The sequence below is a fragment of the Saccopteryx leptura genome, chromosome X, assembly GCF_036850995.1.
Source record: "Saccopteryx leptura isolate mSacLep1 chromosome X, mSacLep1_pri_phased_curated, whole genome shotgun sequence".
NCBI classification, from domain to species: Eukaryota; Metazoa; Chordata; class Mammalia; order Chiroptera; family Emballonuridae; genus Saccopteryx; species Saccopteryx leptura.
The window spans coordinates 29,139,622-29,157,343 of NC_089516.1; the positions used below are offsets into that span (position 1 = coordinate 29,139,622).

The 17,722-nt window shown below is 33.8% G+C and overlaps 1 protein-coding gene across 1 annotated transcript in view; it reads left to right on the plus strand.

Moving 5' to 3' along the window:
* CFAP47 (cilia and flagella associated protein 47) overlaps positions 1 to 17,722 on the plus strand; it is a 390,193-nt gene that overhangs the window by 57,224 nt on the left and 315,247 nt on the right. The window contains exons 15-21 of the mRNA XM_066357757.1: positions 946 to 1,162; positions 1,476 to 1,714; positions 6,821 to 6,951; positions 9,686 to 9,808; positions 11,344 to 11,475; positions 13,585 to 13,662; positions 16,325 to 16,469. Of these exons, the coding sequence (XP_066213854.1) occupies positions 946 to 1,162; positions 1,476 to 1,714; positions 6,821 to 6,951; positions 9,686 to 9,808; positions 11,344 to 11,475; positions 13,585 to 13,662; positions 16,325 to 16,469 (1,065 nt within the window). The remainder of the gene's footprint in view (positions 1 to 945; positions 1,163 to 1,475; positions 1,715 to 6,820; positions 6,952 to 9,685; positions 9,809 to 11,343; positions 11,476 to 13,584; positions 13,663 to 16,324; positions 16,470 to 17,722) is intronic.

The window sequence follows — 17,722 nt, forward strand, 5'->3', positions numbered from 1 at the left end:
GTTGAGTGAAACATCACAGAAAAACTGTAATGCTGTTTTATTCCAGTCATACAAAACTTTAGAAAAGGCAGACTAATTTCCAGTGACATAAAAGAGGATGAGTGATTGTCTGGGAAGGGAAAATTCGGAGGTTGGTACAAGGGGGAGAATATAAAGGAGCACAAGGAAACTTTTTGTAGTGAGAGATGTTCCCTCTCTTCGTGATTTTTTCACAGGAGTAGACATGTCAACACTTATTTAATTCTATACTTGTAAGCATGTATAGTTTACTATATATCAGTTATAATTAACTTAAGTTGTTAAAAAAGCATAAGACAGTTATTTAAATTGTTATGCTATAAAACCTTTAGGCATTTAAACAGGAAAACTTAAGCAATGATTTATGGTAAAATTAACCAGTTTTTGTAAATTCTGAATAAGTGAGCATCAATGTATTGATGAGTGGAGAGGGTGTTGGAATATGAAAATACATGTGCTAAGATGAATTATAATGAGTGTTAATAATGCTCTATATAATCTGAATATAATTATATTGAATTTTAGCCAGTAAACTCTAATCATCAATTTATGGACATTTAGATAAATCTTGATTAAGAATGTCTGATATAGGCCTGAGCTGTGGTGGCGCAGTGGATAAAGTGTCGACCTGGAACACTGAGGTTGCCGGTTTGAAACTCTGGGCTTGTCGGGTCAGGGCACATATGGGAGTTGATGCTTCCTGCTCCTCCTCCTTCTCTCTCTCTCTCTCCCTCTCTCTCTCTCTCTCTCCCCTCTCTAAAAATTGAATAAAGTCTTAAAAAATTAAGAAAAGAATGTCGGATATTATAATGAATATATTTCTGAGTATCATGTTTTTATAAATTAACTGATCAAAATATATTATGAAAACTTTAAAAAAATGAACACGTTGCCAACATAAAACTTAATAACTTTTCCTTTTTTTAGGTCCTGCCGTACTTAATTTTGGTGATATTTGTGTGAACTCCATAAACAATCGTCCTCTGCATGTTGTTAATATGCTATCTAGTCATGTTTTCATCAAGTTCGATGTTAATTTGAAAGAACTTAAGAAAACCAAACAATTGTCGTATGTAATTCCACCTTCATCGAGTGCTTATATTCCAATGATATTTCAGTCTCCCAACGCTGGAAAATTTTGGAAGTAGGATTTATTTTCAAATTACTATTTGCTAGAATCAAAGTGTCCTATTGTGTAATATGTTTTATTTGCCCCAATGATTGTAGTGTACATTCAGTTTGATCCCAAAACACAGAAACTACATATGTATCAATTTGTGAATTTATAGATTCTTATTTCAGTTATAGTCTATCTTTAATGATTACTTTAATGTTTTGTTTACTAGGAGTTCACTGTGGATGTTAGTCAATATTATATGCATTTTTACATGTACCTTTATTCTATAATTGCAAATAGTTATTATCAGTTAAATCTGGAAGCCTTTGTTGTTTTGCAGGTCGTTCACCTTTACAGTGAACAGTATACCTGGTGGACACATCTTAGTGGTGGCAGACGTATTGCCAGTGAGACTTGAGCTCTCTTCAAAAGAAGTAGTGTTAAAGCCACATGGCTTTTTCTTGAAAACATGCTTTAGGGATACAGTGACATTGTATAATCATCAGAATTATGTTGCTCGCTTTGAGTGGATACCAGCATACACAAAAATAATAGGATTTTTCATTCGTCCAAATCAAGGTAATAGTTTATTCGATTTGTTTGATTTAGACATCATTTATTCACGTATTCAGGCATTAATCATTTATTGAGTATGTACTGTATAGGGGTGCTGAGAACATGCAAGTAAATCTGATATGGTCATCTGGAGATTTATTTTTACATACATAAAACATGCATAAATTTGACTTAAAAATAGAGATCCTGTATGAGGGTTCTCTAGGCAGAGATTTTCAACCTTTTTTTTTTTTCATGGCATAAACACACACTAATTTGTGAGGTCAGTGCCCCTGACTAAATACAACCATTTTCATCTCATGGCACAAATAAATTAGTTACTAAGGAAGAAGAGGTTAGGGCCCCCTTTTCTTTAGTAATTAGTTTATGAGTGCATGAGAAACAAAGGTTGAAAATCACTGCTCTAGAGAAATGGGTACAATAGGAAATATCTCTCTATATTTATATACTTCTAACACATGTATGTATCTGTGTGTGTATATATGTATGTGTGTATGAGAGGAAGAGATTAAAGAATTGGCTTATATGATTGTATAAGCTGGCAAGTTTGAAATCTTTAGGGCAAGCCTTTAGGCTGGTGACTCTGGGAAGAATTGATGTGGCAATCTTCAATCCAAAGGGATCTCAGTCTTTTCTTTTAAGACTTTCAGTTTATTGGATGAGGCCTTCCCACATTTGTAAGGTAATCTGCTGTACTCAGTCTGTTGACTTAAATGTTAATCATATCTAAAAAAATACCTGCACAGCAACATCTGGACTGATGCTTGCCCAAACAACTAAGCACCATAGCTTGACCAGGTGACAAAGTTAACCATCACAGATACAGGTGAACTTGGTATTTTTTTTTGTTTGTTTAGTTTTAGTTTCATGATGATATGATTCAGAATGAGTTACATTTTGTTACATTGTGAATTATTTTAGAAGGATGCACAAATTCCTTATAGTCAATACTTAATACAGGTAATGAAGTCTGATTAACAAAATTAAGAACTTAAAACTGTCATTTAAATAAGAAAATTTGTTAATTAATAGAAAATAATCTCAGACTTAACATTTTAGATGGTCCCTTGTATTCGTTAACTATCCTCTTAACCTTGCTTCTGTCATTTTCTGGAATTTTTAATTCTGCCTAATGTGCCTGTTACAAAACTAATCCCTGGTAACTGCTAAACTGTCACTTACCTAGTAGCGTATCAGATTTTGCAAACATAATTGTGATGTGCTGTGAGGATCACATGAGGACACAAGCTAGCATTTAAAGAAATAAAATGGCAATTTAGAAGCAGAGTGATGAATATGGTATCTTCGTTTTATTTACATGTCATGACTTTCTAGCTAGATGGAAAGGTCTGCATCCTTATATCTACAGTGAGTCACGTGGTGTTTTATAATCAGCTGAAGTCCAATTCTGCAAGAGGAATTTAAAACTTTGGAGTCAGATAGACCTGATTTTAAAACTATCCATAGCTTTTCACTGCCTTTGTGATCTTGGGAGAGTACTCTATAAGCACTAGGTTCTTTATGTTTAAAATGAAGAGACTACTATATCTCATAAAGATTAAATATATGAAAACTCCTAGAGAGTAGGTGCCAAATAGATAGATAGCTACTTTATTAGGAAAATTTGTTAATTGTGTTTGGACTGTCTTTTTTCCCTCAAAGTATCCTCAGGGTAGTAACAACCTCTCATGCTTCCTGCCATTCATCCTCAAACTTTGCTCCCTGCTTCCTTCTCTGTCTCTTTTCTTCCTCGCCTCTTTTCCATTCCTCTTTTCTCTCCTTCCTTCTTTATCTCTAATTTAGGAATAGCCTTCATTTGTGATCTAAATAGATTACCAGATCACAGAGGAATTCTAGTTTGTAGAAATCTTGGCTTAGGTGTATATTCCTGTCAGTATCAGTTATTTCCAAATCACAACTTTTATATAACTCTACCAGCGTTTGTAACAGGGAGTGTTGTAAACAAACTTAAGTGTTAATTTAAATTCACTTAATTTTAATGTAGACATAAGCAGAGATGTTTACAAACTTAACAAGCGGAAGAGGAAGACTGTTCCTTCACTGGAGTTAGAGATCATTGACACAGCCATATTTCATCTTTTGTGAACCTGGGTTGATTTAGCACAATCCAGATTATTTATTAAACAGTTGAAGTATACTTCTATTATTATTTAGCAGACTCATTTGACTAAGTTCTTTTTTGTTGTTGTTGTTGTTATTATTAATACTGATAATATTGAGTCCTGTCCCAATCTAGGGAAAAGCTGAGTGAACAATCAGAAGAAAGAAAAACTATTTATGCCCATTTCAGTGGTTCTAGGTAAATCTCCAGGTTTATTTTTTGTGGCTGTTGTTTCTGGAACAGGTATCAAACAGTGCTAGTTATATTAACTGCATCCCTGCTACAGGTTCTGATTTAGCATGTGACATAGAGCTGGGGGCACAGCACACTGCACTGTTCCGTGTTCCTCCATCCTAACCAGGGCTGAAGTGGCTGGGCTGCCATGGAAATGCAGTGATGATGCTGAATTTGTCAAGATAGATGTGGAATTACAATATTACAAAGTGGAACACCAGTTATGCTTCTCACAATCTTTAGAACTTATTTTTACAGGGAGATTGTAGTGTTTATTTTCTCTAGGCTGCTCATAACATCTGTTAGAAATTTTTAAGTCAAAGCACAAAAAACACAATGACATTTAATTCCAAATACAGTGTTCATATGAGTAATCACATTAGTCTTCAAGTATTTTTTATCTTTTTAGAACACAAATGATACAGTACTTAAACCCATTTTAGATAGCATTGAAGAAACTATACATAGTTTATATACATAGATTTTTCTTGTGTCATTTTTTGATGCTCAGAATAAATATAATTTCTTAATTTTGTTTTTGCTTGTTTTTATAAAGAAAGAATTTTTAGCAAGGTATTTTTCTTAGATCATTTTTTTCTATATGGGTTTTGCATCTCAGAGAATACATTTAATCATATCTTTCTGTGTGTTTTTGTAAAGTAAAATGAATAGTTCTAAATTAAATTCTATGTTCTGATTGCCCTTTCTTCCTGAGGGTGATGTATTTTGGGTTGTGTTTGGTTAGTGGATATTGTAAGGGAAGAATGTAAGAGCTGATTGATGGTTTTTAAGTTGGCTTCTAATACAATGTTTTTATTAGGTATTCATGTTTCTGCTTGTTTTGTTTTCATTTTTACTGTCTTTAACCTTACTGAACCTTTGAGTCCACTCAGTCTTCAAACTTGTCTTGAGATTGATTCATTATCTTCTTCAATTCTCTCCCTCCTTGGCCATGTGTAACACCTGCCCTCCCAATCCCACCCTTGCTCAGTCTGGATACCCAATTTATTTCTCCTGTTCCTTTTTCAAGTGTCTTTGTATGTAATGTTGAATCTTCTACATCTCCGTTGCTCCCCTCACATTTTTTACCAGACACACTCTCTTCCCCCAGCTTTGTCCTCCTTCAAATTTCCAGGTTCGTCCATTAGTTACCATTCAAATACCATCTCCTTAAATGAGATTTTCTCTACTTTCTTGGGTTGAGACTCCCTTTCCCTTCTTTTCAGCTCCCACTCTGTATTTCTTTAATATTACCCAGAACTGTTTGTTTCTATACATCTCCTATTGTGGTAGATGTTGCTAAGCCCATACTTGGTATCCATTCCCCTTTCTAGCAGGACCTTCATTTTGTTTGGGGAACCAGAAATCTCTTTTCCCAAGCATCTTGCCAATGAGATATGGACAGAAATTTCCTCTATTTCTACCCCCCTTCTTTGTGCCAGTCACTGTTTGAAGTATTTCTGCATATCTTAGCTTACTTAATTCCCTTCAACGATTCTCTGCGTTAGATACAATTGTTATTCCCATTTTATATATGAGAAAACTGTGTTACAGAGGTTAAGTAAATTGTCCAGGGTCTCAGCTAATAAGTCACAGAGTTGAAATTTTAACTAAGGAGTCTGACCCTAGAAATTGTGCTCTTTTAACCAGTATTCTATGATACCTTTCTACACTGAGGAAGGTCACACAGTAAGGAATGGTAGTGTGGGAAACTAGAAGGAACTGCTCCTTGAAGATCTTGTCAACCTGTTAAGGCAGCTCTGGAATACTTATTAATGGACTTCTAACTTAGTAAGATAAACAAACCCCTATCTACCTAACTCGTTGTAGCAGGACTTTTGTTATTTATAGACAAATATAATCCTGGTGGCCTCCCACTAGACCTAGACGGTTAGCTGTTTCGGGACTAGTTTCTATTCTTTTTATAAATTACTGTGTCTTCTGAAGTATTGACATTCAAGAATATTGATAATAATTGGCACTGGGTGCTTCTTGGGCATCACATACTATATTAATTCTTTTGCATGTATTGTTGTCTCCCTTCATGGTCATAGGAGGTAGGCACTATATCTTTTTTAAGATTGAGGAAACTGCCATCACGTGAAAGTCAACCTGACCCAAGGTCAAGTTTGTGATGATCACTCATCTACCCTTTCATTGTGCAGTGTCTTTGAATCTCAGGTCATCCTGATCAATAAGGAAGAAGCTCTGACTTATTCTTTCCATCAAGTATTATTTTCTTTAAAGGAAATGATTAAGCAGATAAAGCAGCTCTATTAGAAGTTATGTTTCTAGGGATGAGAACATTTAAAAATGCCTCTGGTAACTGCTTTATCTGGAAACTGAATGAGTGTGTGATGTTAACAAGTATTTCAGAGTGTTGGGAAACATCAAGGGGACTCTTATTCAGGGATTGCAAATGGTTTTTGACTGTGTATGTATAAAGCCATCTCTAATTCTAGAGTGTTTGCTTCATTGATAAATTTCTGGTTTTTGCTAAATATTGGCATACTTTTTGTCAAATATTTTCATCTACCTGTTAAAATTGGAAAACAAGGTATGCATTTTACATTTTAATCAAACTGTAGGTCTGACTCATTGGATAATTGCTCATCTAGCATTTATCTATTTTTTCAGTGTAATTTAAATAATGTGTTATATAATGTCATATTTGTATGCCATCTCTTATTTTGGATATTAAAAACTAAATATAATTAAAATGTGAAACTGACTTCTCTCTACATCATCTGTAGGCAGTGTTGAACCATATTCCTCGCTGAAATGCGAGGTAGTATGGATCCCAGGCTTCAGTTCTCCCGAAAGGGGAGGATTTGTTCTTCGCATTGACGAGGGAGACAGTGAGGCACTAAAATGTATCGCACAGGTAATGATTTCTCTTGAATGTGACTTCTATTTTGAGGGCTCTAAATTGGTTAGGTATACATATGTGCATCGAGTAGTTAGACATGTATATTATGTTAACAAAAACTGATTTTGCATATTATACTTGTTAACTAAATTATGTTAGTATCTTTTTGGAGCTATTTCTTTATTGTAAGTGAAGACTTTGTTAAGAAATGTGTTATCTAGAATTAATTTAGAAACCCAAGACTTTTGTGCCAACAGTTCTAGATTGTTTTCAGAGCCCCTATACATCTATAATACCATGGGAACCACTTGAAATTCAATTGTTTCATTAATAGATGCCAAAGAGAAACAGAGAAAATTATGTTTTTGCCCTACTGTGTGGCATTTTTTGGTATTCTAGTAATAATTAGTAATTAGTGTGGCATAGATCATGTAATTTATATGGCAAGGAAGTATGGAAAATTCTTATTTTTATAGAATATATTTCCTGGAGTGAAACCATGAGTAAAGTGAGAGCTGCAATATATAATTTTAACTTCCTTTCTGTGGTAGAGCCTAGAAGTCCTTGACTTCATGCCTCTTAGTCACTAGGAATCTGCTTGTATACCAAATCTCCCTCCCTGTGTTCTTAGTAATTTAACACAAGCCAAATGCTGTTTTACCAAACCCTGTCTCTATCTCCATGCCATGATCATGCTCTTACACAGTTCAGCTATGAAAGAACCTACAGCCTTAAGAGATAATAGATTCATTTATTTTTAGTGATGGCAAGTGGCAATCAGAAGTTAGCAGGGTGTTTCCACTGCTCTGAGCTTGAAATAAACTGGATCCTACCACCTTCACTGTTTTGTGTTTGACAAGTTTACTAATATAAATTTTCTCACACATTTACCCCATGTGTATTTATTCTGACAGATAAAAGACGAGGGACTTGGTAATGTAGATTTGGCATTTTATTAAATAGTTACAGTGTCAGGCATGATACTAAATGGTGTTCCTGTAGTATTTCATTTCATCTTTATGACAGCTCTATAGGCATATACTAACAACTCAATTGATGGGTGAGGAAATGGAAGATTTGAGTGGTTAATTAACTAATACAAGTTTACACATGCAGTCAAATGCCCTAGTTGGAATTTATTTTCAGCTATATCTGCCTCCACAGCCTTTGCTGTTACCCTCTAATAAAATTTGCTTTATGCTTTTCTTGCACAAGGGTTGGTTAAAAATTAAAATTTGACATATCAGAATAATAAATTAGATTTGTTTTGGTAAACTTTTGAAGCCCTTAATGTTAAATTGACTGTGTGAAGTCTTGCTTTTAAACAAGTAAAGATGGAGCAGCATAAATTGTCATTGATTTATGAAGAATTTGACCATTTCCTCTTTTGTTAGCTTTGTTTGAAAATTATTATTTCATTTACCCATGCCATGTTATTCATATAATTATAAGAATGTACTAAACTCTCCTAAGCCAATAAGAAATAATATATTATAGATAAAGACAATAGGTTCTGGTGTAAAGAGCACTGAATGATTAATTGGAAAACATGGTTCTAGTTGCCCTTGTCTATGGTTTGCTTTCCTGTTAAATGGCAGAGCTGGACAATATCAACATTTCCCAAAAGTGTTTTATGATGTACTACTTCTATGGAATTATTTGTGTGGGATGAGGTGAGGGAGTTCTATGCCTAAGTCATTCTGTGAATCACAGTAAGCTCCCTCCCCATTCTCAGATAAGCAAAGTATACATTATCCACATATTAAGACTTCTAGTAGAAGCATGCATTTGGTACATTATTTCCCATACTTAAGTGAGCCATTTTTTTGTGACAGAAAGAGAGACAGAGAGAGGGACAGATAGGGACAGACAGACAGGGAGAGAGAGAGATGAGAAGCATCATTTCTTCATTGTGACACCTTAGTTGTTCATTGATTGCTTTCTCATGTGTGCCTTGACCGTGGGCCTTCAGCAGACCGAGTAACCCCTTGCTCGAGCCAGCGACCTTGGGTTCAAGTTGACAAGCCTTGCTCACATCAGATGAGCCCATGTTCAAACTGACGACCTTGGGGTTTTGAACCTGGGTCCTCTGTATCCCAGTCCTATGCTCTATCCACTGCAACACCACCTGGTCAGAATTAAGTGAGCCTTGAACTCTCTCCTTTTGCATAGCACATAGTAACACTGTACATAGTTGAGTAGATGATCTTTTACATCTTCAGTGATTTATCTACATGATTCTCAGTCCTGGATTTACTTCCTCCATGGAGCTATCTTACTCCCTCTCTGCCTTCCTTACTTTAGGAGTACAATTTAAATATTCTATACTATTTTCCTTTTTCTTAATTAAGCACACCAGAAAATCTGATACGACGGTGAAGGGATTAGTCAAAAACACATATACATAACACATATATACAGACAACAGGGTAGCAATAGCCAGAGGGAGAGGGGGAGGGGGAGGTATGAGGAGGGGGAAAAGTGGGAGGAAATAGAGGTGGAAAGAGACTTTGCATGGGGCACGAGGGGCTTGATGGGGGGGGGTAGAGGATGTTATATTGAGTGGGACACTTGAAACAATGTCAACACAAGACATAAAAAATAAAACTTAAAACAAGAAAATCTGATAACACCTCATATTTCAGAAATTTCCATAAAGCTGAAAAAAAATTTGAGTTATCTAGGAAATGTAAAAAATGGTGTTTAGTATTTTTCAATTGCATTTTCACTTTTCTCCTCTTATTTTTAGCCTGGTAACTCCAAGGTCGTATTTTTGGAGCCAAGGATATTCTTTAATAATATCCCTCAAGGTTTAACAACCTCGAAGAGAATTGTTCTTCATAATGTTGGACAGAACCATGCCTATTTCAAGGTGATGTAAAATCTTGGAATCTTACCTAGATCAGATCACATTATAATTTGAATTAATTTGTTTTTCTGTGAACACCGTGGCATTAATATTTTAGTCTTTATAGTTTTACTAATGCTAAAATTTAGATACTTTATATGAGACTTATCTGAATACCTTTTAATCTACTTTTTTTCTTTTTAATTTCCCATAAAATTTATTTCTCTCCTTTTCTTAGTTCTCTTTTTTTTTCTCCTTACCCCTTTTTTCTTTCTTCTGTGATTTTTTTCATATTGAAAAAAAGATAAGTGATTTGAAGAAAACAGCTTTTAAAAATATACATTGTTGATGTTACATTCCATACTTAATTACTTTTCCTTTTCTCCTCTGCCATCAGGACTCTTACGGTAGAGAATGGGACCTAGATCTAAATCTAGACCATTCTAAAGATACTGTATTTACAGTTTCCCCTGATTCAGATTGTTAGTTGGCGGTGTTTCAATTGGTGATAGAGTTTTTGTTTTTACTGAAAAACCTATTAGGATCTCCCAACAGTGACAGAAGTTAGCGTTTGAGGTCTTCCATTCAGGTTTTGTACTTACATGTCATCTTCTGCCTCAGTAAGCAAACGAGGATACACCCTTTTCTACTCTTGCTTCAGAGTTAGATCTGTAGGTGGTTTGTTCCCTCATCACCCAAAATATCTTAATTTCCAATTTTCCTTTAAATATCTAATTTCCCTTTAAGTTCTTCTGGTTTGAAGGATGGTAGATAGGGTTAAATTGGTCTCTGACAAATCTCACCATAAACCCTTGGGTAAGTTTCTTTTTTGAATGTCAACATAGTACCTTAGACATTAGGCTATCAAGGAAATAATAAAGAAGAGATGATTACTTTATCATCTTGCCTCCCCACTAACTTTGCTTTCAGTTTTCATGATCAGGGAAAAACCAAACTACCGATATAGTATCTAAAACTTTGACATCTTCTCTAAGAGATATATTTCATCCTTATAAGTTTTATACAGTATTGAAAACACTTTAGACAATAAACTTCAGCTTTCTATTTGAATTGTCAGATGCCACTATTGAATGTTCTGTTTGCTGGGTTAGGGGTCCAAATCATTGTTGAAGTTCAAACTATACGTGCATCTGGTGTTTGAAAATTTATTAAAGAATTATCTTGTGCCTGGCGAGGGGTCCTTTAGGTAGTAGTTTGAAAACTTTTCTATTGAAGTTTTGGAACAGTAACTTTAAAGGATAATGAACAAACAAAATAGAAACAAAGACATAGAAATAGAGGCCAAGGTGATGTTTATCAGAAAGGAGGGGATGAGTAAAATGAAGATGGTGAATGTAGTAAATAATATTGTGATAAGTTTGCATGTGACAAATGTGTACTTGAATTAATGGAGTGATCACATTGTAAGGTATAAAAATGTTTAATCACTATGTTGTACGTACGAAACTAATATAACAAATACAAGATTATATGCTAACTATACTTAAAATTTTAAAAAGAAAAGATAATGTAGCATTTCTGCAAATTTTCAATTACAGGTTTGTCAGAAGAGTCTTTTGCCAATAATTAATATTATTCCATCAGAAGGAGTAATTCCATTAGGGGGGCAATTTGTTCTCAATATCTGCTGTACACCTACCATAGCAGATAAATTTGAAACAGTAGCAAAGGTATGTTTATATATGTGTGTCCTGCACCATATACCTGTCTATGTGATTTTGTTTGGTTGTTTAAGGTATTTGTAATGGGAAGTATAATAATATAAAATGTAAACATGTCTGTTTTTAGAATACTTATTTGATTTTTTCTAATAAAAATAAGTTTTAATGCTATGACATTAAAGAATATATTTTTAAAATCTCTATTATTTTTCTAGTAATTGAGTTAGCTCTAACGAAATGCAGATTTTAGCAATCTAAAAGAAATGCAAGCTTACCTATATTATCTATTATAAAAATGGTTAACAGAATTTGACAGAGGATTTGTAGAAAATATTTTTGGTAAAAGTTGGTAATGGACATTTTTACTAAATTGAAATGAATACCTTTCATCAATATAAGGCATTTTTCACGTGAAATCTGAATTATATTTGGCATCTCTAACTTGTGACAAACCCTCACTAGTCACAGACTAAAGGATTTTTTTTTTCATGGCATTAATTAGGTAACTTAGGGAAAAACAACCAATTTTAGATTGCTAATTCTGAATAGCTTAGTGACTATATAAATTATAGACAAATTCTATATGATGTTAATACCTATATTTTATAGCGCACATCAAATGTTTTGCTATTTTATGTTCTGGAAATTATATAAATGAAAAGATATTACCTTGATTTTAGGGACTTCTCTGTGTTCATTAAACAGAATTAATGAAACAAACAAGTAAGACCAGTCTGTAATAAATTTTATGTATTATAGAATCATGAAGTAGAATACTCTTGTTCTTCAATTTGATGCTCAACTGTGTACATTTACTTACATTGAAAAATAATATGTAGGCTCTCAGATCAAAATGAATAGCTTTCGATATATCCCTCATTTTATCCTTTAGTTTCCATAACAATTTAAAAATAATATGTAGCTTAATGTAACAAACACCAATTTGACTGGCCCAAAATAAATAACCTATTCTTCTATATGGGGAAATATGTATTGAAAAATATTTTATAAATTATATATTGTATATGGTCTGAGATTTGGGCAGAAGTTCTTTCACATAGTATTCTGAAAAAATAAAATATGGCCACTAAAGTACAGATTTTGCTAAAAGATTCATTTTTACTGTATTTTAGAGGAGTATGCTATTTTTATACAGCTTACCTTTTTAATAGTGTAATGCAATGTAATTTGTTCATTCGTTCATTCAATATAGTCTCTGTCAAAGACTCTAGGATGCAAAGTCAAATAAAGAATTATACAACTAAATTCATTTTTTAAATTGATTTTAAAGAGAGGAGGGAGAGAGAGGAAAAGAGAGAAAGGAGATTGGTAATAGTTGCATCTCATATGTGCCTTGACTGGGCAAGCCCGGTCTTTCAAAATGGCGACCTCAGCATTCCAGGTTGACACTTTATGCACTGCATCACCACAGATCAGGCACAACTAAATTCTTGTTTCACTGTCTTAATTTTCCTGGAAACAATTGAGTGTTCAGATAGTCCTCGGTTCAAGTTTCACTGCTGCTGCTTTTAAGTTTTGTAACCTCAAGAAAAAGACAAATCTCTTCGCCTTAGTTTTCCTCTCTTGGAAATTAGGGTATTAATAGTAGTAACTTCACAGAATACTGAGGATTAAAAAGGAGATAATGTATTTAGCTCCATATTTGGCCCATATACTCAGCAATTTTTAGCTGTTCTCATTATAGTCATTGTGGATATCAGTGTCTTTCTATGGAAAGAAGTACGTATGTACTCATTTCCTGTTTGATTTAATTTTAATAATCCATTGAAATTAGGTAAATACAAAAGGGCCACAGAGAGTTTGAGACACTTATGTCAGTTCTAACCGGTAGAATTCTGCAGTCAAATTAACAGGCTGTCAGCTGGTCCCATTTGTGTTGAAGGTAATTAAGAGTTGAACACTCACTCCTTTTAGGAACATCAATTCTGCATAATACGAAATGTGATGACAACTGCCAGACTAAATCTTGTGACATTTATAATATGATATGATTATTTAAATTATAAAATGTTACAAAAATGCTAGGTAACTCTTCAGCAGTATATGAGTATATTGTAATGTGGTTTCTACAGAGTTTATATTTTTCCTAAATATTAGGTTGATGTGTATCATGCTGAGACCATAGACCTTAGGATTGGTGGGATCAGTGAATTTCCCGAAGTCGAAATTACACCGGTGAGTGTGTGACCTATATGTGTATTCATTTTATGAACGTGGTGATTTTTATTTGCTATATGAAATAAGTCAGTCCATTTGTGTTTAAAATTGTTATTATGTAGTAATTTGACACAAATGAATATATGTGATGTAAATAAATAATGAAACAGAATATTAAGTGAAGGTTTAAGAACTCACTCTGAACTTAAGTATCAGAACACTACCAGTACCATGAAATCCTCTGTAGGCTTCATCATGATCCCACCCCTTTTAAGAGATAACCTTTTCCTCAATTTTCTGATTATTATCGCTTTATGTTTTCTGATTGGGTTACCACAAGTGTATGAATTCCTTCATCATTCATTGTTTAGTTTGTTCATTTGCGAGCTTTATAACAAAGATGTACATACAGTCTTTGGTGTGTTGTTTTTAATTAAATATTGTGTTTACAAACTTTATCTTAGTTGTGTATAGCTATTTTGTTCATTATCATTGCTGTTTTATAGTCTATTGTGTAGACATACTAATAATTTGTAGACTCATTCCATTGTCCATAAATTAGGTATTTCTATTTTTTTGTTATTACAAAGATGATACCTATGAATATTCATATCCATTCTTTCTGAGATACTTAGGCAAGAGTTTCTTTTGGAGTGGAGTTGCTGAGACATTGAGTATGTGCAAGTTTGACTTCACAAGATCATTTCCATATTTTATTTTTGAGTTTCTATTGATCCACATTCCATTGCTCTATACATTGTGTTGTAAGACTTACTGTTTGCCAATCTATGGGATATAAAATGACATCTCACTGTGGTTTCAATTTGCATTTTCTGAATTACAATTATACTTATTTTTTTCTCTGCACCCTGATAAAATTTTGTTTTATAATTTATAGAGTACACACACACAAAGTTTTTTTTTTTCTTTTTGGCCAGCCTTTCAGGAATTATATCTGGTTTATCTACCCAGAGAAACTTATCCTGATCCTTCAAAACAGACCCATATGCCCTCTGTTGTGACACTTATAACATGTTACAAACATCTTCAACTCTGGGAATATCTTCATTCTGGCGATTGCCACATTATTTTCAGTATACACGCACTTTTCTTTTTCTCCTTCAACAGTACCCCAGCACCTAGCACCACTTTGGTGCTTAACTAAATTGAGCAGAAATTAATGAGGCTGCTGGTTGCCTCAGGTAGGGCTTACTACTACTCATCTGCACTTTAATGGCATCACCATAATTCTAGGGTGTGACTTTAAGTTATAAGTTTCTTAACTTTATTTCTTTCAGTGTGGAAAGCATTATAAATCCACATAGACTGACAGATATTAAGCTAGCTTGTTCAAGACTATGGTAACGCTCAGAGATTAAACCCTGTAGTATCCGAATACTTTTCCCAATGCTGTGGTGTCCCTCCTTGTACAATACTGCACATGCATGGAGACTTTTACTACTTTATTTCCACATCCTAAAATAATTTGTGGCAGGCTTTCATGATATAGTCCAACTAAGTAATTTACAGGACTTTACATTGATAAATATTTATTAATATTTCCTAATTATGTTGGATTTTAAACACAGCTGCCTAGCTGCCTTTAAAACACTATTCTAGTTTCACTAGGTACTGTCAGAAATATTATATATGTAATATGTGTGTGGCATTGATTGTGTATCTTAGTAACAATTAGGAAATTTTATCCCAGTGAGCAAATGGACTGGGACAGAATGGGATAAGAAGAATTATTTTTTTTGCATAGAAAGGCATCAAACTTTCATTATCCATTTAGGATTTTACACATTTCACCCTGTACAACTAGATTGATATTTTAAGTGAAAAAAGAGAAGAGGGACAGATATATGGTGACGGAAAATGATTTGACTTTTGGTTAAGGGCACACAACACAATCAACAGTTCAAATGCTATAGAGATATTTACCTGAAACCTACATACTCTTATTGATCAATGGCACCCTGTTAAATTTAATTTTCTAAATAAATTTTTTAAAAAAGGAATTGATAAGTCATAGAGCTTGCTGAAATATAAATTGAGTGGGTGAGAATGAAGCTAGGTGAGGCTGGACGATAAGGTTGGGGAAAGTCATGGTGAACTTTGTGGGCCCTGGTAGTGAGCTTGTACATTCTCCTGTATATGGAAGAGAATCATCAGATTTTAAAACATGAAACAATGTGGTCAGATTTTCAATGAGTTTAATTGTGACTTAGTTTTGGCGGGGAGAACTGGAGGTCAGAATCTAGAAATGAACAGTGATGAGTTACTGACTTCATAGAATTACAGTAAAGATAAGAAGTGAAGGAGGAGGAAGGATGAATGGGATTTGGTAACTGATTACATGTGGGAAGTGGGAGGAAGGAAAATGTGACTCATTTTTATAGAGTACTCTAGTTAATGTTTCTGGTAAGCATAACTGTACAATTTTTCATTGAGGTATAGTTGACATACAACATTATGTTAGTTTCAAGTGTACAATATGTATTTGTATATATTGCAAAATGATTACCACTGTCTCATTAACGTCTGTCACCAGTCATAGTTACATTTTTTTCTTATAATGAGAACTTTTAAGATCTCTCTTATAGTATCATTTTTAGTTTACATTATTCTCATAAACTATTACACTACTTTCTAATTATTCTTTTTTTTTAAATTTTAGGACCTGTTTAACTTCGGTGGCACCTATATTAATGGTACTCAGACTTTTCCATTTTTAGTAAAAAACAAAGGTATAGCACGTGTGAGAGTGGAATTTAATCTGGAAAACCGTCAGTATTTTTCGATGGATTTTAAAGACACATCAGGTATATATTTTATACTATAATGATATTATTATAAAAGTAAGACAGTTTTAAGCTGCTCGAAATTATAATGTTAAAAATATTGAAAGTCGAGGGAAATTATTCTTAACTATTTTTTATGATTCAATGCATATTTTTCTTATATTTTGTAACCCATCATGGTTTTATTTCTAGAAATATATCCATATTAATATAATACTTTTGTAATGCATGACATGTAACTATGCTTATTTTATTTATTGCAATAATATAGTATGTTACATATGCTACATATAAGTGTATACTATAAGTGAACACAAAATTAATTTCTAGTTTTAATTGCTCATGAATTCTTTTTCTTTTTTAGGTTGTTCTGTATGTTTACTCAGATATTAGGTATTTTTATGATAAATTAAGTTTTAAAAAATATGCAATGTTTTTTTAATTTATTCATTTTAGAGGAGAGAGAGACAGAGAGAGAAGGGGGAGGGGCAGGAAGCATCAACTCCCATATGTGCTTTGACTGGGCAAGTCCAGGGTTTCGAACCAGGGGCCTCAGTTTTCCAGGTCGATGCTTGATCCACTGTGCCACAAAAAATATGCATTTTTATAACTGCATTTCATATGTTTACTCTAGAGGTTGGCACCTTAAGGCCTGGGGGTTAAATCTGGCCTGATACCTGTTTTTGTAAAAAAGTTTTATTAGAACACAGACACACTCATTTGTATTTGTTATGGTTGCATGTCTGCTATAATTGCAGAGTTGAAGAGTTATGACAGAAACCATGTGTCTTGCAGAACCTAAAATATTTACAACCTGAGCCTTATTTAAGAAGTCTGTTGAGCATTGGTTTAGTCATTTCTTCTTCAATAAATATTTGTTGAATACCAATAATAGGCTAGATGACTACATTTTTAAGATATCCTACATTTTCTCAGGAAGTGAACAGTAAGTTTATTAGTCACGGTCTCAGCAGTAAACAGATAATTCACTAAAAGGGTTTAAATGATGAGGGTATAATGAGGGAAGTATCTATGGTGATGGTAGCCTGGTTGAAAGAAACCAACAAGGGATGGAAGCTGCTACTCCCTTTTTGCCTGAAGGAGCAAGAGGAGGCAAGATATTGTTGGAGCCCTGTGAATGTTGAAACTATGGTCAGCTTTAAGAGCTGTAGCTCCAAAGGAATGCAGCGCTTGCCAGAACTGTAGCCAAAGCAGCAAAGACATAGTCTCTCCAATCCTGCCAATGTCTCCCTGTGGTTGAACCAAAGCAGAGG